This window comes from Lissotriton helveticus, chromosome 1_1 (assembly GCF_964261635.1).
Source record: "Lissotriton helveticus chromosome 1_1, aLisHel1.1, whole genome shotgun sequence".
In the NCBI taxonomy this organism is placed as follows: Eukaryota; Metazoa; Chordata; class Amphibia; order Caudata; family Salamandridae; genus Lissotriton; species Lissotriton helveticus.
Genome location: NC_136057.1, coordinates 1,184,759,658 through 1,184,786,636, shown reverse-complemented (window position 1 = coordinate 1,184,786,636; position 26,979 = coordinate 1,184,759,658). Strand labels below are relative to the sequence as shown.

At 46.5% G+C, this 26,979-nt stretch overlaps 1 protein-coding gene and 1 long non-coding RNA gene across 2 annotated transcripts in view; one reads left to right on the top strand and one right to left on the bottom strand.

The window, feature by feature from the left end:
* FBXL13 (F-box and leucine rich repeat protein 13) overlaps positions 1-26,979 on the top strand; it is a 1,354,404-nt gene that overhangs the window by 942,427 nt on the left and 384,998 nt on the right. The window contains exons 14-15 of the mRNA XM_078679367.1: positions 15,150-15,270; positions 15,354-15,516. Coding sequence (XP_078535493.1) covers positions 15,150-15,270; positions 15,354-15,516 — 284 coding nt within the window. The remainder of the gene's footprint in view (positions 1-15,149; positions 15,271-15,353; positions 15,517-26,979) is intronic.
* The window catches only part of LOC144822187 (uncharacterized), a 534,981-nt gene that overhangs the window by 123,142 nt on the left and 384,860 nt on the right, over positions 1-26,979 (bottom strand). The gene's annotated exons all lie outside the window — the stretch shown is intronic.

Below are 26,979 nucleotides of genomic sequence, written 5' to 3'. Positions count from 1 at the left end.
CAGAAAGAGGAAGGAGGGGTGCAAAAAGAAAGAAGAGAAGTGTAGAAAGAGGCAGGAGAATTGCTGATAGAAGCAACAGAGGTGCAGAAAGAAGCAAGAGCATTGCAGAAAGAACCAACAGAGAAGCAAAAAGAGGCAAGAGGGGTGCAGAAAAGGTAGGAGGGGTGCACAAAGGGGCAAGAGAGGTACAGAAAGAGAGCAGAGGGGTGCAGAAAGAAGCAAGAGAAGTGCAGAAAGAGGCACGTGAGGTGCAGAAAGAAGCAAGAGCAGTGCAGAAAGAACCAACAGAAGTGCTGAAAGAGGCAACATAGGTGCAGAACGAGGCACAAGGGGTGCGGAAAGAAGGAAGAGGAGTGCAGAAAGAAGCAACAAAGGTATTGAAAGATGCACAAAGGGTGTAGAAAGAGGCTAGAGAAGGGCAGAAAGAAGCAACAGATGTATAGAAAGAGGGAAGAGTGGTACAGAAAGAGGGAAGAGAGGTGTAGAAAGAGGCAAAACAGTTGCACAAATAGGGAAGAGTGGTGCTGATAGAGACAAGAGAGGTGTAGAAAGAAGCACGTGAAATGCAGAAAGAGGCAACAGAGGTGCAGAAAGACGCCTAAGAGGTTTAGAAAGACGCAAGAGAAGTGCAGAAAGAGGCAAGTGAGGTGCAGAAAGAAGCAGGAGCAGTGCAGAAAGAACCAACAGAGGTGCAAAAAAAGGCAAGAGGAGTGTAGAAAGAGGTAGGAGAGGTGCAGAAAGAGGCAAGAGGTACAGAAAGAGGCAGGAGAGGTGAAAAAGAAGGAAGAGAAGTGCAGAAAGAGGCAAGAGAATTGCTGATAGAAGCAACAGAGGTGTAGAAAGAAGCAAGAGAAGTGAAGAAAGAGACAAGTGAGGTACAGAAAGAAGCAAGAGCAGTGCGGAAAGAACCAACAAGAGGTGCAAAAAGAGGCAACAGGGGTGCAGAAAAAGGGAGGGGTGCACAAAGAGGCAAGAGAGGTACCGAAAGAGGCTGGAGGGGTGCAGAAAGAAGGAAGAGAAGTGCACAAGGAGGTAAGAGAATTGCTGAAAGAAGCAACAGAGGTGTATAAAGAAGCAGGAGAAGTGCAGAAAGAGGCAAGTGAGGTGCAGAAAAAAGCACCAGCACTGTAGAAAGAAGCAACAGAGGTGCTGACAGAGGCACAAAGGGTGCAGAAAGAGGTAACAGGTAAAGAAAGAGGCAAGAGATGTACAGAAACATGCAGGAAAGGTGCAGAAACAGGGAACAGGGATGCAGAAAGAGGCAAGAGAGGTGCAGAAAGAGATAAGAGGGGTGCAGAAAGGGGCAAGAGATCTGCAGAAAAAAAGCAACAAAGGTGCTGAAAGAGGCAAGTGAGGTGCAGAAAGAAGCAAGAGAGGTGCAGAAAGAGGCAATAGAAATGCAGAAAGAAGCAACAGAGGTGCAGAAAGAGGCAAGAGGGGTGCAAAAAGAGGAGCGAGAAGTGCAGAAAGAAGCAAAAGAGGTGCAATAGGAGGCACGAGGAGTGCAGAAAGAAGAAAGAGAAGTTCAGAAAGAAGCAACAGAGATGCTGCAAGAGGCATGAACGGTGCAGAAAGAGGCAAGAGATGTGCAGAAAGAAGCAGCAGAGGTACAGAAAGAGGCAAGAGTGGTGTGGAAAGAGGGAAGAGAGGTGTGAAAGAGGCAAGAGAGTTGCACAAATAGGGAAGAGGGGTGCAGAAAGAGGCAAGAGAGGTGCAGAAAGAGGCAAAAGGGATACAGAAGGAGGGAGAAGAGGGTCACAAAGCGGCAAGAGAGGTACAGAAAGAGGCAGGAGGTGTGCAAAAAAATAAAAGAAGTGCAGAAAGGCAAGAGAATTGCTGAAAGAAGCAACGGAGGTGTAGAAAGAATCAAGAGAAATACAGAAAGAGACAAGTCAGGTGCAGAAAGAAGCAAGAGCAGTGCAGAAAGAACCAACAGAGGTGCTGAAAGAGGCAAGTAAGGTGCAGAAAGAGGTAAGAGATCTGCAAAAAAAGCAGCAGAGGTGCTAAAAGAGGCAAGAGAGGTGCAGAAAGAAGCAAGAGAGGTGCAGAAAGAAGGAAGAGAAGTGCAGAAAGAAGTAACAGGGGTGCAGAAATAGGCAAAAAGTGTGCAGAGTGGTGGAGAAAGGGTGCTGGGTTTCCAACCAGCGCTCAGGAATTCCACTGCATAGGATTTACAGGAGGTACCAGAAGGGCTTCTTGGCCCCCAAAGTCCCTCAGCAGTAAAGTGGACTTCATCCCCATCCCGTAGTCTGCCAGGAGGTGCATTTGCAGAGTGGTGGAGAAAGGGGGCATGGCCTCTGACGACTTCGTAGCAATCCTACTGTGTGGGACTTACTGGAGGTAACAAGAGGGGTACTTGGCCCCCAAGGACATCCTTGGGGGCCAACTACCCCTCCTATTACCTCCAGTAAGTACCACACAGCAGGATTGCTAAGTTCCCATAACGGGCCATGCCCCCTTTGTCCACCACTCTTCAATCGCGCTCCCTGGCACGCTCTTGGATGGGGATTGGAGTCCCCTTCACTGCTGGGGGTCCTTTAGGGGCCAATAAGCCTACCTCTTACCTCCAGTAAGCCCCTCACAGTAAGATTGCTGAGAGGCCACGCCCCCTCTCCACCACTCTGCCAATGTGCCTCCTGGCACGCTCTAAGTTGGGGGATTAAGTCCCCTTGAATACTGAGGGTCCATGGGGTCCAACTAGCCCACCAGTTACCTCTAGTAAGTGCCACACAGATGGATTGCAGAGAGGTGGTCTGAGACAACGCCCCCATTTTACTCCACTCTGCAAACGCGCCGCTTGGCAGCACTGCTGCTCGGGGGCTGAAGTTCACTTGTGTTCTGAGGTAAGCGGTGAAGCCAGCCATTGAATGTAGGGACATGTGCGGTCCGCAAATGTGTAAGAATATTCTGCATTGCTGAGCCCAGGGCAATTGCTATCAAGCAGCCTCTGTGGGAGCACAGCGGATATGTCATAGGGTTCGGGAGACCCAGGAGGACGTATGAGGGGAATCGTGGGATCTCTGTGTCGAAATGTGCATCTACCTCGTCCAATATCTGCTTCCAATAAGCCTGGAGATGAACATAGTCCCACAGCAAGTGTACCAATGTGCCCACCTGACCGCAACCCCGCCAACATGTTGCCTCTCTGGTGTGATCCATCGCATAGAGATGCTCAGGGGTATAGTACCAGTAGGTTACAATCTTAGTGAGAGTGTCAATGAGTCCGATGTGATATGCAGAATGCCTTGCACTATAATATATGCCATCCCATTCCTTATTTATTTATGTGTTTTGTATAGCGCACGGCCACCCCCAACGGGGGTGTCCCGGCGCTGTGGACGTCAGCGGCAGAACCAAGGAATTTAGTAGCTGGAGAACAGCCATGTCTTGAGTTTACATCTGAACTGGGATTCCCGCTCAATCAGTCGAATACTCAGCGGGAGGGCATTCCAGAGTTTAGATGACACCACCGCGAAGGTGCTGATTCCTTTCCTAGAACAGAGATAGCGGGGGGGTCGTAGGAGGCGGAGGTGATTGGACCTAAGTGCATGCGATGAGTGAACTAGCTTCAGCCTACTTCTTAAGTATCCAGGGCCTTTCCCATTCAAGGCCCTGAAAGTAAGGATCATAGCCTTAAACTGAATGCGGGCGGATATTGGAAGCCAGTGCAGGTTCTTTAAGTGGGGGGAGATGGAGTGGCGGTATGGCAGATTCACCACCAGCCTGGGTGCCGTATTCTGCACCATTTGCAACCGGTGTAGAAGATAGGCTGGGGCGCCGACATAAAGCACGTTCGAATAGTCTAGATGGGAGGTAATGAGGGCATTTACGACTGTTTTAAGCGAGTCCATAGGCAGGTATGGCACGATTTTTCTAATCATACGTAACTTGCCAAAGCAGGCAGAGGTCACTTTGTGGGTTTGAATTTTATATGCCAGCTCATTAGCAATTTGGACGCCAAGGTTCATGCCACTTTCACTGGGGCTGGAGGGGGGTTCAGCTCATGAGGCCAAAACATCGTCGATGGTAGAGGGGATTTTTGGTTAAAAAATAGAACCTCCGTTTTATCAGTGTTCAGTTTCAAGGTGTTCAATGTCATCCAAGAAACGATATCAGAGAGGCAGATTTTAAAGTTCTCCAGGGTAGTGTCCGAGTGGTCTCTAAAGGTGAAAACAAGCTGCGTATCATCAGCATATGATACCACTCTGACTCGGTGAGCTTCTATTACCTTAGCTAAGGGAGACAGATAGACGTTGAAGAACAGTGGGCTAATCGCCGATCCCTGGGCGAATCCACAGCTCAGGGGTTTTTTATCTTTGGAAAAATAGGGTCGGCACCACACCTGTTGAGTTCTATCCGTCAGGAAGGATTTAATCCAGGCCAGAGGGGTGTCACAAATCCCTATCTCATGAAGTCGGTCTAATAGTATGGAGTGGGAGACAGTGTCGAAAGCCGCGGACAGATCGAGGAGCACCAACATAGCTACCTCGCCTCTGTCCACGCACTCCCTGATCGTCTCTGTAACTTCCAAAAGGGCTGTTTCCGTACTATAGCCGGCTCTGAAGCCGGACTGTGAGTCGTGGAGGAGATTTTTTTCTCCAGGAATTCTGCCAGTTGTTCTACCTAGCTCTGTCTCCCAGTGTGCCTTACCAGAACTATAAATGTGGGCATATTTGGCCGGTAGCATCTTATACAAATCTAATATTCATTTTTTGTCTGTCTTGCATGTAATCAGCCAGTGTTCATAGGGAGGTAGGTGTCTATCAGCCACAGGGCGCACTTGATCACTAAACACCCAATGTCGCACTTGCAGATATCGCAGTCTCTCCGACTCTGGCATCCCATATTCTTGCCGAAATTGAGAGAAAGGGATAACTCCCTCTGCGGTGTACTTATGGAAGAGGTACCGACATCCAGCGGGTCGCCACCTCACGTAGGCCACCGAATCCGTACCCAGAGTGAAGTCTGGGTTATCCATTAAAGGGGTTAGTGGGGACGGGTAAGTGGTGAGTTCGTGTTTAACATTGGTTTTGGCCCAAATCTCCATGGGAACCCTTGTGATATATGAGGCGTATAGATTGGGGGGCCTGTGCTGCTCACGAAGAAATGGAATTTCTTGTACGGGTCTTCAAGCCACCGCCTGATCTTGGAATAACCAATGTTCCTCAGACTCCCATCTACTCCACTCCACCAGGAGATGCAATTGAGCTGCTTGGAAGTAGAGCAATAAGTCTGGAAGTCCAAGTCCCCCTCCCTCTGGAGGAAGCGTTGCCAGCCTCTGCTTTAGGCACGGCTTCCGCCCGTTCCATATGAACTGAGCCAATTCAGATTGTCCGTGCTGTATCCAGCCAGGTGGTGGCCGGAGAGGAATAGTGCAAAACAGATATGGAATCTGAGGGAGAATTGTCATTTTGACTGCAGCTACTTTGCCCAGCCATGACAAGGGGTAATGTTTCCATCGCCCCAGTTCCCGCCGAATTTTCCGTCGCAGCAGGGCGTAATTAATGTTAACCGTTTCCAAAAGCGAGGGGGCCAGTTGGATCCCCAAATTTGGAATCGCGCCTGTTGCCCATTGGATAGGGAACAAACTCTGCAGGTGCTCTCGAGTGGGTTTCTCCAGAGACAGGTCGAGGGCTACCAACTTGCCCATATTTATTTTGTACGCGGCAGTTTGTGCAAAGAGCTCCAGGTCCTCGAGGCATGCAGGCAGCGAATCTCGCGGGTTAGACAAAGAGATTAGGATGTCAGCGTAGAGACTAATTGTGTGGACGTGGCCCCTGAATTTGATCCCCGCCACCCGCGGGCTGAGCCTCAGCGCCAGTGGCTCCATGTAGAGGGCGAAGAGGAGGAGCGACAAAGGGCACCCCTGCCTTGTGCCTCTTTCAATAGTGAACCGGGGAGATGTGCACCCGTTGACGCGAACCGTGGCCGTCGGGAATTTGTAACAATTCAAAATATATGTGCAAAACTTCATGCCCAATCCTACCTTCTCCAGGACTTTTTCTAAATAAGGCCAGTGGACCCTATCGAACGCCTTTTCAGCGTCGATAGCCAGCATCATGAATTCCCCCTGCGTGCATGTAGCCTTTACGATAAGGTGCAAGGCCCGCTTAGTATTATCCTAGGTTTGGCGTTCCGGGATGAAGCCCACGTGATCCAGGTCGACTAGGCCTCCCATGTGGGGTGCAAGACAGGCAGCTAAAATCCCTGTGAATAATTTAAGATCAACGTTAAGGAGAGAGATATGGCGGTATGCCCCGCATTGTGACTTATCTTTCCCTCGCTTGGGGATGACCGCTATGGAGGCCTCCAGGAGATCCCCTGGGATCGCCCCGGGCTCTGAGAGGGAATTAAAAAGGTGCATGAGAAGGGGGGGCGACTTTGGCACAGAATGTCTTATAAAAGACAGCAGGGAAGCCATCTGGCCCATGCGTTTTTGCCAGCTTGAGGTATGAGATAGCAGTAATAACTTCCTCCCGCCGAATGTCTCGCTCGAGATGATCAGCCTGTTCCCTCGTAAGGGCTGGAAGGGGGACGGAGTCAAGAAAGGTCTCTCCAACCAAGTCCTCCAAAGGAGAGCTGGCGTAGAGGTCGGCATAAAATTCACAAAAGACACTAGCAATATCGTTATCTTCCGAGACGCGCCTGCCTCCTTCCGAAGAATTTCCTGCACTTTCTGTTGTTGTTGAGTTTCGCGCAGCTTGTGGGCAAGCAGACGCCCACACCTATCCCTCCAGTGTAATAGGCGTGCCGTAGCCGCTAAAGCAGCAAATTCCACCCTATCCTGGTCAATGGCTGCCAATTGTTGCCGCACAGCTTTAAGTTGCCTCCACACTCGAGCGGCCCCCCTTCTCTGGTGCATTTGCTCCAGTTCCTTAGTCTGTTCAGTGAGTTCTTCCCGCTTCCGCCTACAATCGACATTGTCTGCGGCAGAAATTGCTATGAACTCTCCCCTTATAACTGCCTTCAGTGCTGCCCACGGCGTAGCAAGTGTGGTGTCCGTATTGCTGTTGTGAGAAAGGTAGTCAGTGATGATGCGCTGTACCCGTGTAATCACATCTTTGCGGTGCAGTAATGTCTCCCTGAGGTGCCATGTCCGCAGAGCACGATGGGTTGGTGGGAGGGAAAGAACAAATGTCACCGGGGCGTGATCAGAGAGGGAGGCAACCCCGATCTCCACCTCAGTCGCCACCGCATGTATGGATGTCGATGCCAGCAAATAGTCTAGGCTGGCGTATGTTTTGTGTGCATTAGAATAATATGAATATTCACATCCCTGGGGGTGAAAGCTGCGCCATAGATCTTTAAAACCTAAATCATGTAGACGGGATAATTCTTCCGCGGAAAGGGTACCAGTTTGGGAAGTGCGCTGACATGATCTATCAAGGGTATTGTCAAGAACCAAGTTTAAATCTCCTCCCAAAAGAATGTGGCGGTCTGGTGTTGCGGAGGCTTCTGTGAGAGCTGAGTGAAAGAACCTTTCCTGGCCTTCATCGGGGCATAGACTGAGCAATAGTGAACGTGGAATCGCCTAAAGAAAATCTGTAAGTCAACAGCCTACCTTTTATCTCTGCCTCTTTGTGTATGACCTTTCCCTTAAACCGCTGAGCCACCAGAATAGCGACTCCAGCTGTTTTGTATTGCCTGAGGAGAAGAACTGATGTGGGAACTTCCGGGTCCGGAGGCGGTGACAATCTTTTGGTAAAAGGTGCGTCTCTTGCAGGAGACAGATATCTGCTTGGGATTGCTCTAGACATAAAAGGACTGCTTTGCGCTTTACTGGATTATTTAGCCCTCTCACATTTAAAGTGAGTACTTTAAGCTCCATCTACTCTGTGAGAGTTATTAAAAGCAGAAGTGGCACGCTAACACTGAAATAACTAAGGCCCAGGGTGTCGCCCCGCTCTGGATAGCCCAGGCAGTGTGTATCTACGTCAGCCCCGAGCGAAAGGTGGACAAGGAACACTGGATCACCCCCCAAAACTACCCCACCCCAAAGAAAACCCCCAAGTCGAAAGAAAGTGAACAGAAACATATTGTTCATCATCCGTAGGTGATTGGAAATGTAGTGAATCTGGATAGTTAGTCTAGTTCTCAACAGCCCCCTCGCGCCAACGGCCTGGGGAAAAAAGACAAGCAAACAATCGGTCGTGTAAAATCATGAGAGTCAGCCAGGTTGGGATGAGGTCAGTTCCGACGAGACCGCCTCCACCGCGGCCCGTTGGCCTTCCATGATCTCGGCTGCAGGAGGTTTCTTTAATCGGCACCGTCTGCCGTTTGGGGCCATCGGGCTTGGAGTCATCTGTATACACGGCATGGCTCGTCGAGTCGCTCTCCTCGGCAGGCGGATCAATGCCCAGCAAGCGGCCGGCCTCTAACAGGGATCGTAGCTGATAGAGTTTATTGTCCATTTTGAACACTAGGCGAAACGGATGGCCCCAGCTGTAGGAGATGTTACGTTGTTGTAGGTGGGCCATGATGGGTCTAAAGGTTCTGTGTTTTTGCAGGGTGAGGACAAATCTTGGTACAGAACCGGCAACTGGTCTCGGAAGGACAAGGGGTGTAGCTGCCGAGCTTTTTGGAGGATCTCTTCCTTGGTGCGATAGTCCTGCACACATACCAGGATGTCTGGTGGTGGAGCTGAAGCGGCAGACGGGGGCCCACCTTTTGAGCCCTGTCTAGCGGAGTTCCGCCTCCAGCGGCCTCCCCAAAATGTGATTGAAGAGTTCCCTTGTGTATCTAAACAGGTCCTTTGTGTCATCGACAAGTTTCACTCCACGGATCCTTACATTATGGCGCCGGGAACAGTTTTCCAGGTCTCCAAGATGGGTCTGGAGATCGACCTGTTGATCGTGGATCCGAAGGAATTCCTCCTGCAACGCTGCTATTTCAGTGTCCTTCCCATCGCTCTTGTCCTCTAGCTCGGCAACTCGCTGTCCTATGCTGTCAATGTCCCTGCGAACCTTCTTTATTTCCTCCGCGAACTCCTTCTTCAGTGTGTGGATGTCCTCCCTCAGCGTAGTAAACAGTGACTCCAAGAAGGCTTTGGTAATTGTCTCCGAACCGTCCTCCTGTTCCGAGGCGGGCTGGAAAGAGCCCGAAGCCATGCTGGTGAGTTGTTGACCCGCCTGGGCCTTGGTAAACAAATCCTTCAAAGTCTTTTCCTTATGCCCTCTGGAGGTGGACATTGCGCGTTCCGGGCACCACAGGAGTCCCGAACCCAGCGCAGTGCCCCCAGTCGCCAGGCCCCCACCACCAGTAGTGGCGGAGCCAGGGGGACTATCCACTCTGCTACTTTTGCGTTAGCGGGATGTTAGGAGCAATGAGCTGTGGGACCGGCTGGCTAAAGGACTGCACCGCCACTCAGGGCCTGGGACCACCGCACCTCCAGTTGTGTGCTTTCTCCTCTGGGTTGGACCCCTCACCCTTGTCTCGGCTAGCCCTCATATCCTTCAACTTTCAGCGTTTTCCCCAGCAGGCGTCATCGCCTCGCACCATCAACTCTCTGCTGCATCCACAAACCAGCTTCGCTCTAAAAGCCCAATAGTCCTGGCTATCTGCTCGTGACCACCAGCGGCCGATCTCGATCTAGCCTGAGGGGAGTCCACCGATGTGTTTCGCAGCATGGGGGGCTATTCTAGGCACCTGTATGCCCCAATCAACCCCTGGCGTGTCGTGCTGCTCCGCCCTTCCGCAAAGTGACCTCGGCACCGTCCAGTCACCCCAGTCCGGGCTCTCCACTCACTCCCCTCGTGCCATTCCAAAGTGCCACTCCATGCAGCACTGTACCCACACCAACACCTGGAAGCCAAGCCCTGCTCCACCGCTCCCCGGCGGTCATATAGTGTCAGTCTGTGAGCTCGCTGTTCCCACTACCCTGCGTCGCACAAGGACCTCTCCTCGCTGCGCAGGGCTATCTCACAACTCGAGGAAGGATCCACAGAGCTTTGTTGGTGTCCCTCAGGAGATGCACGTAGAGGCGGAACTCGCAGGTGGCTACCTTCCCACCGAGAGTAGTTCGCTGGGTGCTCCACCTGCCTCCGCTCGCCTCCACAACTGTTCGAGTGTCGGACCCCCCCACCATCCGCTGTGCAGTCTGCCTTACCGCGCTCCAACTCACCCCTGTCTCTCCAAAATCCAGCACCCTCCTGGCAGACCGAGGATCGGGCACAGTCACTGGTGCAGAGCTCTCCTTCTTCTGTTCCCCAGGCCCAGCGGGCCACAACCCATGGCTCTCTTTCCCGGCAGCGCCCAGCTGCTCCTCAAGTTTGCAATGGGGACACTGAGGCGGTGCTGTCACCTCTCTGGGGCGAGACCTTGATGTCGCCGCAGGGCCGCTGCCTCGACCACCGGTTTCCAGACCCGGAGGAGGCGCCTCCACAGAATGGCGTACCAGTCCGTTAGTTTGATCTCTGCCGCCTTGCTATGTGTCCAATAGTACCCCTCAGCAGCTCCACTAGTGCTGTGCCTTAGCCAGCCCCTCTGATCACAGTCTGCCAGCTAGCCCTTTCCAGTGTCACTGAGAAGGCCCACTAGGCCGCGCCACGAGGCAAGCCACCACTCACCTCAGTCCAGCCTGCTGCCGCCGCTCTCCCAATGCTACCAGGCAGTCCGCAGCCTCACTCACTGGCCATATGCACAGTCTCCAGCCAGCGGGCTCCTCCGCGGCTCGCTACCACCACCAGACAGACCAGATAGGAGGCCCGGTCCCAGGCCTACCCAGCTCCTCGCCCCGCTCCTCGCTCCCTGCAGACCTGCGCTCTGAGGCCACCTCGTGTCGTCACCCCCGCTGGTCCATCCTCACTGCAGGGGAGATCACCAGGCCCGCCATCTGCCGCACCGCTGAAGGGTGCCCCAGTCGTCTGAGCCACCGGAGGGCCCACACTCATTTCTGAGCCAGCCTAGGCGCGGCGAACTCTCCACAAAATGGCGGCCCGGGCCCGACTCCCCGTGCCCCTCTGTGTCTCAGCCGGGGGGGGTCTGCCAGTCCGCAACCAACCGGGCCGCTGCAGTCAAGTCGGGAGCTCCGCGCTGGCTCCCGTGTTCGCCGGCTTGTTGGAGGATTTATGTGCCGTGCCCCAGGCCTCTCACCACTCTGCATCATATCCCCGGGCCTCTCCTCACATGAGTCAGTGAGACCGGCCGGCCCACAGTCTAGGGTAAAACGCTCTTCCAGCCTCCACCGCTGCCCCGGTATGCCGCTTATCAAGTTCGGGGCCTAAACCGCTCTGGATGCTTGGGCCGACAGTCGCTAGAACGGCCAGAAAGCCGGTGCTAAGGCAGGCCGTTGGCGGGAGCTCCGGAGCAGTACGTCTGCTCACACCGCCATCTTGGCCACGCCCCATGTTTCACTATTTAACCCAATGTGTAAAGTTGTACTGTGTCATGTGATCAAGGCCGGTGAGAAGGGCTGAAACGCGTTATGGCGACCTGTTGCACGAAATAAATTAATTTTGCACCAACGTTATGGTCTGTATCTGTTTTCAGCTCAAGAAAATATGTGCAACAGAAGCGGAATACCTTGGATATATATATATGTGTGTGTGTGTGTGTGTGTCTACCTAAAAAATACACGTATAGATGTACATACATGAATGCATTTATATAGTATATATTGAGTTATTGTGCAGAATGTGATATGCTATTTATTAGCACCGTGTGAGCCATGGCCCTTACCACCTGAGTATGGGGAAGGGCCATGGCCCACAAGAGACAAAGCCTAGAGTGGGAACACAATACCCCTCCTCTCCCTCAATAATGGTAAAAAGTAGCAGATTACACGTTTCACATCTGCATATGCAGTTTCTGCCTTATCATTTTTCATGTGTATTTGTTTTATAAAAACGCATTCAATCAAACACAAGATGTGTAATAAAGTCAAATTACACTGAAGAGCTCTTCTATTAGGAGAGTTGTTCCCTGTGTGAAGTAATTGTAATGTGCAATTTTTAAGGCCCTAAATTGTGTTGTCTCATGTCAATTTCGCTCTATCCCAATAATAACATGGAATGTTGTTCATGGAATTGAATGTCCCTTTGTTAGTAGCCTTGTGGCATGGATATGTGCCCCCAAAAGTAGAAGGCGCCTTGAAGAAACAGAAGTATTAAATGTGCTCAATGTTTGATTTCATGAAATTACAGTTTTGCAAGTAATTGATGAGGTCATGTGGGCAGACCAAATTTTCCGGCATGACGGCAAACAAAATGGCCTTTTCTTTTTACAACAGTAACAAATATTTATAATTGAGCTAAATGGAAAAGGCATACATTTACCTTGAGAAGTTTCCCTGACTGAGTTGGCGTCTGTCCCATAAGTACTGATACTGTCCTATAGTGCTAATGAAATCAGCTGTCAGACTTTGTAATAGAAAATGAACGAGAAGTTTACGTTGTGGTTGGTAAAAGCATGGATACTTTGAAGCATGTTTTTTAGAACACAGTTACATTCCAGATTTGCAAGACATTCAGATTCCAGTGCCATTCCATTAATTATGGCGCAGACACAAACGTGGACTATTTGTTAGAAAGAAATTATCCATTTTCAGCCTTGTTTATCCTAGACATTGCGTGTACATTTGGGTTTCCATGCACAGATCCCTCCCAATCATCTCTAATATCTATTTTCCCACCTCTGACCATGTCTGTGTTCAATACAACACACTCCGATGCCATATGGTAGAAATGTGTCTCTAGGTTCTCACATCTGGGAAACGCCGATGAAACATTGGGTAACATGTCCAATACGTTTCAGAGTAAAGTATGCCTGATGAAGAAAATTGAACTGTATGAATTTCAGTCTAGGATTTCTGGTAACATTTAGAACATGATCCGTGGAGGCACCCGCTGCTTCAAGGTGGAGTCCATGGTCCATATTGGATGATCATTTGTCTTTGATGTCCGTACATTTGCATGAGAACTGTAAGAAGTGTACCCTGGTCACATAGATTGCCCCATTATTATACCCCTGCTTCTTTCATGGGGCTCTTATCATGCAGTTCACCAATTTCCTTGAGGGCTAGCAGCAACCATAGTGGCAATTGTGGAGTACCGAGTGGAGCATCCTTTTGGTAGCACATATTTGTCCCAGCCAACCTTAGTCTTTGTAGCCAATCTACCTAAGTTCGGTAGTAACTGTATCAGACACTTGATCAATCCCCTGGCCAGATGAATTTGAAACTCAGCACTTTCCTGAAGGTCCTCTGCGCCCAACCGCAATATAGGTCACTGCAACTGAGCAGCTGCATGATGCCATACTAAGTTTAGTGCCTCCAGGCAATATCTGACAAAGAACATTGTACTTTGTGTAGGGCAGCTCTTCTTAATTAATGCCCCCAAATCAAAGCAGAGTATCAGGTGTGTTTCTGTGAAGAAGGTCTTCCTTTCTCCAAGAGAGCCGAAAATGTATACAGCAGGCACAGTAGCACCAAATTCTTGGCTACAACCACTCATCCCATCGGAGACAATGGGAGGGAGGTCCAGAAGAGTATTGACTGCCAAGTCAAAGCCTGACCCTTACCCCAATTGCCCTTCACAGGGTCTTCCTCTAATTGATATATTTTCAAGCCAAGGTAATTAAAAGTGTTCCCCTTCATGACAGACCAACAGCTGGTATACCATCTGGCATAGCATCATTCCCAAATTTAAAAGGGAACAAACAAAACTTGATTAAGTTTTCTCTAAGGACTGATAGCCTGCAAAAATCATCGAATGCCTTCATCAATGCTGGAAGTGAATCAATAGGCCTCCGTAGGTATATCAAGGTGTTATCTGCATAAAACAAAATAAAGTGGCAACTATAGTTTGCCCTTATGCTCCACTCCGTTGCTCTCTATTGCAGAAGACACGCCAGAGGCTCCATTGATATGGCAAAAATTGTGGGTGACAGCATATTACCTTCATGTGTCCCTCTAACTATATCAAAACGATCCGAAATTACCTGTTTAATGTGTGCTTTAGCTCTTGGGGTAAAATACAGCAAAAACATCTAGCCAAGGAACTCAGGACCAATCCCCATACTTTTAAGAACTTCCATCAAGTAAGGATAGGCATCAAGGGCATTTTCGATATAGAGAGACACGGCGACCTATTGCTCTGTAGTGCATGCTGCACCGTAGACAAGACTGATCAGGCGTCTATGGTTAAATAAGGTACTTCTGTTGGGAATGAACCCGTTCTGATCTGGGTGGTTCAGTATCTGGGTTACAGGCAGCTACCTGTTGTCATTTATGCAAATCAGAATTTTGTAATTCTGTAATAATGGTGATAACAGCCTGTATGAACAACACTTACACATCTTCTTCACTGCACTATTTATCACTACTTTGAAGACGTCGCAGGCCAGTTTCTTCCTCTGATGTTTACAATCTAACAAGCGGCCGAAAAGGCCCTTTATTGCAATGCAATAGGTCTTGCATTTGCGAGAGTTTAAGCTATTAGTATTTTAAATAACAATGCCTTTTATTTAGGTTTTAAGATACAATGCATAAGAAAAGGCATTGTGATTTACAATGCCAATAGCTCAAACTCGCATGAATGCGAGACCTATTGCATTGCAAATGCTTGTTTCAAGCCTTGCTGCTCAAAGCCATAGCTGCTCAGAGTTGAGTTTATTACGGTTGTTCAAACAAGCCTTATTGGACACAAGATTGCTTTTGTGAGTGTATTCCATGGTAAGGCTGCACAGCCATTCCATATAATACATCCAAAACATCCCACATGTTCTTAGGAATAAATAATGATCAACCATGTTTCATACTGTGAAATCATGCCCTCTAGACCAGTTCTTCCGTCATCCATCCATATGGTACAAAGCACACTTCTGTTATTCAAAGTGAAAGTCAGGTTCAAAAGCATCCTATCCTCCAACATTTTTTGTGGAATTTTCATCTGCATAGAGCAAAGGAGTGGAGGTCAGAGGTCCCTGCCTTTAATTGTTAACATTATCTGACAGAAAATGGATTGCAGATATGTCCCAGCTGAGATTTTAACCTAACATAACTTGAAAACAATGTCTGGTGAGCCAAACATATTCCTCTCTCCTTCTGCCAAAAACTAAAGTATGAAAAAAGATGTGTAGTTCTTGGATTCTTATGAAACAATTGTTATTTTTATTACATGTAGAGTAACAGTTTTTTTGTTTGTTTTTTCAAGGCTTTAATTGAGAAATGCCAGCACATTGTATCCATATCACTTCTTGGCTCCCCGCACCTTTCTGATGCTGCATTTAAAGCAATTTTCCAAAGCCGGAAGCTTTCCAAAATCAGAATTGAAGGTTGGCGTCCTCATGTTGAAGTTTTGTACAGTCAGCAGTTATTGTACCTTTGTAGAATTTGTGACTTCTGTTTATTTCAACAGGTAATAGTCGTATTACAGATGCAAGTTTCAAATTGCTCAGCAAACACTGCTCGAATCTTAGTCACATGTACATGGCTGACTGCCAGAAGATAACAGACAACAGTCTAAAAGCAATGTCTTCTTTGAAGAACATCTTTGTACTTAATGTTGCGGACTGTGTAAGGTAATTGAACGTTATCTGTTTACCACTGACTTTTTCTCTTCGAAGTGCTGAAAAAAATCCTAGAATTGTTAGACTGTGGTTCAAAGCATCAAGTTAAGATTAAACAATGCGCTTTGTTAATACATTGATTCCAATATCTACATATTATTCCAGTTTATTGTCCACGTAGGAGTGCATATGTGTGGCTGAAGAATTGTTTGAAGTTTGAAAGATCTGCGTTTTGGATATAGCATTTTTCTTTTGTGTTTCTATTGAATGCACTTTATATTTAACATGTAGACCCGCAGGATTGTGTCCATTTCCATTTCCATTTTGATTTTGATATCCGTTCCTATTTTTAATGCCGGTAATGTTGTTTGAGACATTCATTTTAATAACCCAGTGGCAGTAGTACAGTAGTGGGTGCCTGGCTACACAATGTTAAATATATTTGTCCTTGTTTTTTTTTGTTTTTTTTGCTGTAGCATTAAGTTTCACTTTCCTTTGGCTTGGTTGCTCCCGGATCTCTTTTCAAAGTAATGAGTTGCTTCAGATCCTTTAATGATGTGTTTCTTTCTCTTCCACTACACCTTGTAAATCATTTTGCTTGTTTTAGGTCTTAAATTGCTGTTTTAGATTCTTTGTTTTCTGGCCTCTGCTCTATGAAGCTACCCAACAATGCTTGCGCCATATATTTTTCTTTTTAGATCTATAAACACTCACAAGCTGATCTATGATTTCCAAAAATCCAAACCCATTAACAGGATCCTTTGATACGGTCACCTGACTCATTCAGTGTTTAAACTGTTGCTAATACCACTACCTTAATCTTTGCATGTAGTATGATGTACTTATTCACATATACTGTAAAGCACTCTGATACCTTTGGGTCTAGCTAGCGTTATATAAAACTCCAAAATAATAATAATAATAAATTATGTAGAGGATGGCTTTGCTCAGTGTTACCATCCCTTATGCTAAATAAATAAAATATATGAATTACTGACAGAATATCGACTTAAAAAATATCGACTTAAAAAATATCAGAGGCGGAATATCGATGTCAAGAATATCGAAGTCCTATCTACATTATGGTAAATATAAAAATATATGAATAAATATTGTTGTCAAAAATATTGTTATTCAAAATATCGTGTTTAAAAAAAAATGTTTAAAAATAATGTAAAATAAAATAAATAATACATATAATTAAAATAAACATAGTTAAAAATATGTTTAACTTATAAGTAAAATATATATAATGTAAAAATAAATTAAACATATACATATAAAATATAATATATATACTTAAAAATATTTACAATTAATTATTATAATAACTTATCAATTGTTAAAAAACATTTTTATAAATTATAAATACATACACTTACAGCAATGATATGAATACAAATATCAAAACTATATATAACAAATACAAAAATTATACACTATATTAAATAAAACAGTAAATATTGGATAGCGTAGGGGTAAAAATGACTATTCCCACTCCAGGGAGTGCAAAAGTAGGGAAAGTGTTGGATAGCATGGTGGTAAAAATTACTATTCCAACTCCAGAGAGTGCAACAGTAGGGAAAGTGTTGGATAGCGTAGCGGTTAAAATTACTATTCCAACTCCAGAGAGTGCAACAGTAGGGAAAGTGTTGGATAGCGTAGGGGTAAAAATTACTATTCCAACTCCAGAGCGTGCAACAGTAGGGAAAGTGTTGGCTAGCGTAGGGGTTAAAATTACTATTCCAACTCCAGAGGGTGCATCAGTAGGGAACATTTTGGATAGCATAGGGGTTAAAATTACTGTTCCAACTCCAGAGAGTGCAACAGTAGTGAAAGTGTTGGATAGCGTAGGGGTAAAAATTACTATTCCAACTCCAGAGGGTGCAACAGTAGAGAAAGTGTTGGATAGCGTAGGGGTGAAACCTACTATTCCAACTCCAGAGGGTGCAACAGTAGGGAAAGTGTTGGATAGCGTATGGGTATAAATTACTATTCCAACCCCACATAGTGCAACAGTAGGAAAAGTGTTGGATAGTGTAGGGGTTAAAATTACTATTCCAACCCCAGAGGGTGCTACAGTAGGGAAAGTGTTGGATAGCGTAGGGGTAAAAATTACTATTCCAACTCCAGAGGGTGCAACAGTAGGGAAAGTGTTGGATAGCGTAGGGGTTAAAATAACTATTTTAACTCCAGAGGGTGCAACAGTAGGGAAAGTGTTGGGTAGTGTAGGGGTAAAAATTACTATTCCAACTCCAGAGAGTGCAACAGTAGGGAAAGTGTTGGATAGCGTAGGGGTTAAAATTACTATTCCAACTCCAGAGAGTGCATCAGTAGGGAAAGTGTTTGATAGCGTAGGGCACAGCTTTCCAAACTGTGTGTCCCGACACAGTACTGTGTCGCCTGCAAGTGGTGGCTGTGTCGCAGGGGAGTGAACGAGTTTTCAAGAGGAGAATTTGGAGTCGAAGTAGTCTATGATATAGATACGTGCCCTGTAAGCTGGGGTGAGGTGACAGAGGGAGTAAGACAGAGAGAGAGGGAGACAAAGGGAGCTAGAGGGAGTAAGACAGGGAGCGAGGGAGACAGAGGGAGCAATAGAGAGAGGGAGACAGAGGGAGCTAGAGGGAGTAAGATAGAGAGCGAGGGAGACAGAGGGAGTTAGAGGGAGTAAGACAGAGAGAGAGGGAGACAGAGGGAGTTAGAGGGAGTAAGACAGAGAGAGAGGGAGCTAGAGGGAGTAAGAGAGAGAGAGAGAGGGAGCTAGAGTGAGCAAGACAGAGAGAGAGGGAGCTAGAGGGAGTAAGACAGAGAGAGAGGGAGCTAGAGGGAATAAGACACAGAGAGAGGGAGCTAGAGGGAGTAAGACATAGAGAGAGGGAGCTAGATGGAGTAAGACAGAGAGAGGGAGTAAGACAGAGAGAGAGGGAGCTATAGGGAGCAAGAGAGAGAGGGAGCTACGGGGAGTAAGACAGAGAGAGGGAGCTACGGGAGTAAGTCAGAGAGAGAGGGAGCTAGAGGGAGTAAGAGAGAGAGAGAGGGAGACAGAGTGAGTTAGAGGGAGTAAGACAGAGAGAGAGGGAGCTGGAGGGAGTAAGATAGAGAGAGAGGGAGCTAGAGTGAGCAAGACAGAGAGAGAGGGAGCTAGAGGGAGTAAGACAGAGAGAGAGGGAGCTAGAGGGAATAAGACAGAGAGAGAGGGAACTAGAGGGAGTAAGACAGAGAGAGGGGGAGCTAGATGGAGTAAGACAGAGAGGGAGCTAGAGGGAGTAAGACAGAGAGAGGGAGTAAGACAGAGAGAGAGTGAGCTAGAGGGAGCAAGACAGAGAGAGGGAGCAAGACAGAGAGAGAGAGGGAGCTAGAGGGAGCAAGTCAGAGAGAGGGAGCTAGAGGGAGTAAGAGAGAGAGCGAGGGAGCTAGAGGGAATAAGACAGAGAGAGAGGGAGCTAGAGGGAGCAAGACAGAGAGAGAGGGGGATAGAAGGAGTAAGACAGAGAGAGGGAGCTAGAGGGAGTAAGACAGATAGAGGGAGCTAGAGGGAGTAAGACAGAGAGAGAGGGAGCTAGAGGGAGCAAGACAGAGAGAGGGAGCTAGAGGGAGCAAGACAGAGAGAGAGGGAGCTAGAGGGAGCAAGACACAGAGAGAGGGAGACAGAGGGAGCTAGAGGAAGTAAGAGAGAGAGGGAGCTAGAGGGAGTAATAGAGAGGAAGTTAGAGGGAGCAAGACCGAGAGAGAGATGGAGCTAGAGGGAGCAAGACAGAGAGAGGGATTTAGAGGGATCTAGAGGGAGCAAGACAGAGAGAGGGAGCTAGAGGGAGCAAGGGAGGAGAGGGAGCTAGATTGAGTAAGAGGGAGCAAGACAGAGAGAGAGGGAGCTAGAGGGAGCAAGGGAGAGGGAGCTAGATTGAGTAAGAGGGAGCAAGACAGAGAGAGAGGGAGCTAGAGGGAGCAAGACAGAGAGAGAGGTAGCTAGAGGGAGCAAGACAGAGAGAGAGGGAGACAGAGGGAGCTAGAGGGAGTAAGACAGAGAGAGATGGAGGTAGAGGGAGTATGACAGAGGGAGAGGGAGCTAGAGGGAGCAAGACAGAGAGAAAGAGGGAGCAAGACAGAGAAAGAGGGAGCTAGAGGGAGCAAGACAGAGAGTGAGGAATCTAGAGGGAGCAAGACAGAGAGAGAGGGAGCTAGAGGGAGCTAGAGGGAGTAAGATAGAGAGAGAGGGATTTAGAGGGAGCTAGAGGGAGCAAGACAGAGAGAAAGAGGGAGCTAGAGGGAGCAAGACAGAGAGAGAGGGAGCTAGAGGGAGTAAGACAGAGAACCCCGCAAACTCCCCTTAGGTGTTTCGGGCTCGCTCGCTACACTGCCTTACTTTGTCCCAAAATTATGCATTTCCAAAAAGTGTGTCCCCAACATGAAAAGTTTGGAAAGCTGTGGCGTAGGGGTTCTAAAATAACTTACTAATAATCTAAATATTTTTAAAAATGTAATTATTAAATAACAATAAATTAATTATTAGAAATAAATAATTACTTAAAAATAATTACTAATTATTAATTAATCAACAATTACATTGATGATAAATACAATTAAATAATAATTATACAAAATTAATTACCCCCCCAAAAATGATGTAATTTTCAATACCAAAAAACAATAATTATTACAAAATCTGTAGCAATTATTAATTAACAATAAGTTATGGATGAATACCAATACATTATAATTAATCAAATGTAATTTCCTATTATTAAATAATGAACAATAAATTAATTTCCCCCCAAAATTAATTAATAAACGTTATTGCCAATTAATAATTAATTAACAATACATTATCAATACTCAACACTAAAATAAATAATTACTTAATTACAATTAAATTACTTCCCACCCTATTGCCCTAGAACCTCACAACACATTCCAATAATACATTAATACACTTAATATAATTACCAATTAATCAATTAATAAAAATGTATTACCAATTAATATAAATTAATTGCAAATTAATAATTATTTAACATAAAATTATTGATCAATACCAATAACTAAAAATAAATAATTACTTCATTACAATTAAATTACTTCCCACCCTATCCCCCTATAAAAACACAACCCGCTACAGAACTAAATCACATAATTTATTTCAAAATAATTACTAATTCCTAATTTTTTATAATTAATTCACTATAATTAAATTACTTCCCACCCTATTCCCCAATAATCCCACAACCCGCTATGGTACTAAAAAGCAAAATTTACTTAAAAAAATATTACTAACTTCAAACAATGTAATACATATATTCTAAAACTAGTACAATAATTAACAAAAAATATAAACACAAACATATAAAATACATAATATAATACATAACACTAATATTAATATCGATATTAGTAACATCAATATTTTTGCTATCAATACTACTAACTTTGATATTAACAAAGACAATATTTATCACCTTCTGGTTGATATTCTGGTTGTCGATATTCTTGCTTTCGATATTGTGTCCCTCCGATAATTCCAACTCAATATTCTTGTAGGTCGAAATAAAAAACTCGATATTTAGACTGTTTACCTCTTAATATAGATCAACAACATTTCATAAGTAACACCATCACATAAACTGAAGTATTTAAAAAAGTGCTGGATGGAATGCTTGAACTAATCTTAACCAGGACAGCATCCCAGTCCATCGTCATTTTACGCACAATGCCATCTCGGTTTGGACCCAGCCATATGTTAATCAGTCTTTACCCCGCTCCAGTAGAAACAATCAAGTCCAAAGGGCCAGGCCAGGTCCTCCCTGAACTGGAACACATGAAACCCAAGACCAGCTTCGTTCCAGTGCCTCAGTGTGAACGGGACCCTCATCTGGGCATACTCGTCCCACTTATGGCATTGCATTAAAGTACCCAAAGAAGTGAAGGCTTCAATGCTTGAATTAATCTCAGCCACTGGTAATTACTCCAGCATGTATGCCAGTGCATAGTTATTTTGCACACCATGCCACCTCAGTTTGGACCCAGCCATATGTACATCAATCTTGACCCTTCTCCAATAGGAATAGTTCACCCCAAACTGCCAGGCCAGGACCTCCCTGCACTGGAACACAAACAATCCAAGACTGATTTCGCCCTTTTTAAGGTCCACCGGTTGGTATAGCTTGGTTTCAGTGGCAGGTCAGATACAGATGTGGTCCATGTCCATAATTCCTCATCACCAACTTCACCAATCTGCCCAATTTTTACTCTAAACACTCAGAACAGACTTAGAAGTATCTAATTCAACCATTGTATTTCCCACATTTTTCCTTGAATACAGACTCTCCAGGTTTTCTGTCTGTTTTTTTGGAGTAGGTTTTAGTTCCACAGAGGATACCCACATGTATAAAAAAGAATCACACTGTGAGAAAGAGCACATGCCAACATCCGATAAAAATTTTTTTTTTTAAATGAAACAAAATACTATGATGATCAATTAAAGTACAGGGTGTGTCTGATTAACAAACTATTGCAGAGTAAACAGAAAAAGAGTTTTGGCGGGGGTGATAATAGGTCATGACCTGCCATAATCAATCTGAAAACGACTGCCCATCCCCCTCAGTGGGTCTCAGATTCTCATTAATCTAGCCCATCATCATCATCAATTAAGGAGTTTTAAAGAAAACCAGTGTCCAAAGATTCATGCTACCAGAGCATAGGATTTGGGGCCTCCTTGAGAAGGCAGTGTCGGGCCTGCACTAATATTGCCAGGGATATTACGAAGAAATAAATCCACAGCAAGTCAATCAATCAATCAATCATTTGTAAAGCGCACTACATACCCACGAGGGTCTTAAGGTGCTGGGGGGGGGAGGTCAACTGATCGAACAGCCAGGTCTTGAGTATCCTCTTGAAGGTCAGCAGGTCTTGGGTCTGTCGTAGGCTCAGTGGGAAGGTGTTCCATGTCTTGGCGGCGAGGTGGGAGAAGGATCTCCCACCGGTGGTTGTTCTTCGGATGTGCGGGACGGTGGCGAGTGAGAGGTCGGCGTAGCGTAGCTGGTGTTTGGGGATGTAGCAGGAGAGCAGTCTGTTGAGGTAGGCTGGGCCGGTCTTGTGGAGTGCCTTGTGTGCGTGGGTGAGGAGCTTGAAGGATATCCTCTTGTTGACGGGGAGCAGTGCTGGTTTCTCAGGTGGGGGGTGATGTGGCCGTGGCGTGGTACGTCGAGGATCAGTCATGCCGTGTGATGGAATTGCTCGAGAGTGTCTTAATACTAGTAGCTTGGGGTCCCAAACCAAATTAGCAAGAAAAGTTTGATTAAACTTCCCCATAATTGAATCCCAATAAAGTTTAACTGACGACAAAGATGTTTACTCCCTCTGCCTACTGAGCCATACATCAAAAACATTTTGCACCTTGTCTAACCTTCATAGTATAAAGACATTAAGGCAAAGATAAAGATCTTTTATAAACTTAAAATGATAAGTTATTCCTCTTAAAACAGCAGATTAGTATGCTTAATATCATCTGATGTTATCGCCACCCTGAACCTAGTCCTTTTAAATTAGATTGTGGGGATTATACCAACACAAGGAGAAATATGGTCACCCCAAGGAAAATACTCTGGAAATAAGTGTCCCAGGGACCCGACTCCATACCAAGAATCATGACTACTCTAGACATGAATGCAGCCAGGTATTAAACCCGAAGGTCGGGTAGGAAGAACCCCCCCACTCACCCATGGCAGTTGAAGAAGCTGTATATTGGATCTAGGTTTACTATAACTCCTCTTGCTTGGCCAGCAAATCATTGACAACCATAGAGTCACCTCGTTAGGGCCATAGACAATACACAGAGTTAATTAGATGTTTCCCCAAGTAATAGTCACAATAAGTCATCGGCCATTAGGATCCAGATTATGTCCCACCATAGTCCAGCTCTTGTCCTGCATCAGGAGAGCCACCTACCTCTGAGTGGAAGTGAAACAAGCGGCACCATGCTCCCAGTAACCCAGAACCTCCAATAGCACGTTTGCCACTTGGGGGCATATGTATCAAAAAAGACTTTTGCGATTCTCAAATTGCTATTTTTAGAGAATCGCAAAATGCAATGTATGTAGGATTAGCTGAATATCTTGTGACTCCAAAATATTCCTTTTTTGTGAATCGCAAATTGAGATTTGCAAATAAGGAATACCTCCCCATTCATTCCTATGGGCTAGGAGGCCCATAGAAATGAATGGGAAGACACTCTCAATTTGTGATTACGAATTAGAAAATCAAATTGAGAATGCAATTTCAAGGTTGCAAGGGTGCCAAAAGGGCACCCTGTTGCATCCCTGAAAATATGTGTGTGTGCACATGTGGCACACATACATGCCCTAAGGGCACACATACATGCCCTAAGGGCATGTATGTGCGCCACATGGCACTTTGAAAAATGCACAAAAGTACATTTTTCAAAGAAATCGCAAATTACCTCCAACTTGACGTTGGTGGTAATTTGCGATTCCTTAAGGCAAATCGTGATTTTTCTGTGCTTCTTACATTACATTTAAGGAATCGCAAATTGCGATTCCTTAAATGCAATCGCAAAATAGAGAATTGCAAATTTCTCTAATTTGCGATGCTCTTTGGGATGATACATCCCAAAAGGCCTTTTCCTGTTTGCAAATGGGCCGATTCTGAGAATCGGCCCGTTTGCGAACAGGAAAAGGGCTTGATACATATGCCTCTTGGTGAGGTGAACCTCCTGTAGGCAGACAATATACAAACATAAATAAAACAGTTCCTTCTTAATTGACCGACGCTTATGGGGCAGTTTATTCCCATTTACATTGCAATAAAGAATATGTATGTGCAGGTCATGACAATTAGTATTGCTTGCCATTATCAGAGTTGCTCCTAGGTCAGACACACCCAAAACTGAACCAAGGCGACAGCCCCCCTCGGCAGATGACCTCTGTATGTTATAGCATAACTACTAGTTTTCTCCAAGCTTTCCTGTTTTCCATAAGACCCCTGCCAGCATCTACTCTTTGTTTTAATACAACCACCTATACAGACATAATACAATGACCCCACAACCCCTGAGAAACACTTCCCACACTGCCCCCACTCAAGTCCCCACCAAACCAAGTCCCCACACAAGGGCCGGCCCCACCTCACCCACTGGAGCCCAAAAAAATATGCGACCCTGGAAGCTACTTTGGAGAGCCAACCCCCAAGAGGGGGTCTCCAGCTAAGATGTAGAGAAGAAAGGAAGAAGCAACATAGTAAGAAGGAGCAAAACAACCACCCCTTCCTTCCTGTAATCCCAAGATGTGACATGAGAATATAAACGAGAAAGCATTACTATACATCACGGTGACTTCTCATCAAGCCTGCTAGAGAATGTATAGCCAATCAATAGAAACACTGCTAATTACACTGCCAAGTATGCATTATTTCACTGGCTGCCATTCTTGTAAGGGAATTATAACTTTCAAAGCATCAAAGCAAAAATACATTTTGCCCTTGTTCTTAATCCGCAATGTGGCCAGTTCGTTTAATGAACCTGTAGCCCCAAGTTTTGAAAAGCAGGAATATATTCTCAGAGCTGCCACTGTCTGGCCACTGTCTCGTGGCAGAAATCCGAGCAGACGACCTATGTCTTAAGATGCATCGTCTTTAGGGTAAGAGAGTCCTTGCAAAACTCTTCCGTGTGCTGCAGTAAGTAGTTGTAGATAGTTAATATAGTGGAGAGTCAAACTCATTCGCAACTGTGGTGGGCTCCATATATGTTGCCGCTGCCTCGCCCTCAGCAGCTGGTATTGCCTGGGCACCCGCTTGTGACGATGAAGAGGCGACCGACTACAGAGGTGGGAAGATGTATTTGTGGGGGTGAGCTCTGTACCATCAGGGTCCCAGAGGTCATCCTCAGACATCGGTATAGGGCAAGGGTCCCCCTCAGCAAAGACTACTGTTACCAGTTGTTCGTTTTGGGGGGTTGTGATAGAGCCAGATGGCCCCTTCGATCCACTGATGTTCAGCCTAAGGCTGCTCTCTATCCTTGACAGAAAGCCAATCCTTAAGCCATCGCAGTGGCACCACCCGCCTCATGTTCTTCCTATTCACAATCAGATAGACTTCCAGGATCTGACAATGAGAAGAAAGCCTCAGGAGGTTCCTGTGGAGAAGAGACCTGGGGCAGACATTGATGCTCAACTGTGACTTTATTGAGATCGCCTGTTACCCCAGTGTCCACTAGGGTCTCCGACAACCCTTAAGGAGAACGATAACAAACACTTGACTCCTGGTACCCAGTTTATGGCCTGTTAGGAAGCATTAGAGTACTACCGACCATACTAATAATCTTACTATCCCAATTGCAGGGTTGCCTGACAAAGCCCCCGCAGTAATACTGGTGGTTGGGGGAGATCTCATTAAAGTTGCACTTCCTGCTTGGATGTCACATCTTGCTTGACAGGTCTGCTGGGATTTTTCATATGACACTCGGAGTGTGCTTCAAAGAGGCCCCCCTGTCACAGGCTGATGTTAGCTGACACTCGGGCAGGGTCCTTCTGTTTCCTGCCAACTAGGCTGGCACCAATCACAGTGGAACTCTCTTTGACATTACAGTATCACAGCCTCTTTGAAAGGTATGTTTGGTTAACATATAACATCTGAGATGCACTTTAAAAGAGGGAAACATAATTTCAAAACACTTAGGGGGCCATTAGGATGACTAGCCGCTTTGTCCGCCCGTCATCCTACCGGTGAATGGGACCGCCCGCCATAAGGGGTCCCGTGGCCAGCATTAGGATGCGCCTGCCACAGTGGCGGGCGCATCCTGCATTCCTACCATTGTGGCGAGCGGTGCACTCAGCACCGCTTGCCACAATGGCAGGAAGCATGCTGTGCACTTCCATGCACAGCACGGCAGGCACCGCGTGGTGCCTTCCATGCTGTGCATGGAAGTGCTGGGGGGTACCAAAGGTACCCCCATGTGCACCCCCCACCCCCGCAGAGTCCATGGGGGCCCGCATCGGGCCCCCAAAGCAGACTCCGCATGCCTTTCCGTGGCGGCAATGCCGCTATGGAAAGGCATCTAAAGAAGCCCATGCTAATATGGCTGGCGGTGTCTGATAGACACCGCCACCATGTAAACCCTTTTCTGCCCCGGTCGCAAGACAACCGGGGCGGAAAGGCGGCGGACAGTCTTTCCGTCCGCCGTGGACCCCCAGTCATGTTAATATGGAGAGGGGTCTTTGCAGCAAGGATGGCGGGCGGATTGCCCCCGCCAGGCTGGCGGTGGCTACCGCCAGCCTGGCGGGGGCAATCCGCCCGCCATCCTAATGGGCCCCTAAGTGTCTGTGCACTGTCTGCTTGCTGAAATCTCCGATTTGATTTTACCAGAATTCTGTCTCTGAGTTTGTTGGCGGTACAGAGACTGCCTAAAACTTGCTTTTAGTGTTAGATGTGGAAGTACACCAGGATTACCACAGTACACTCTACACATAC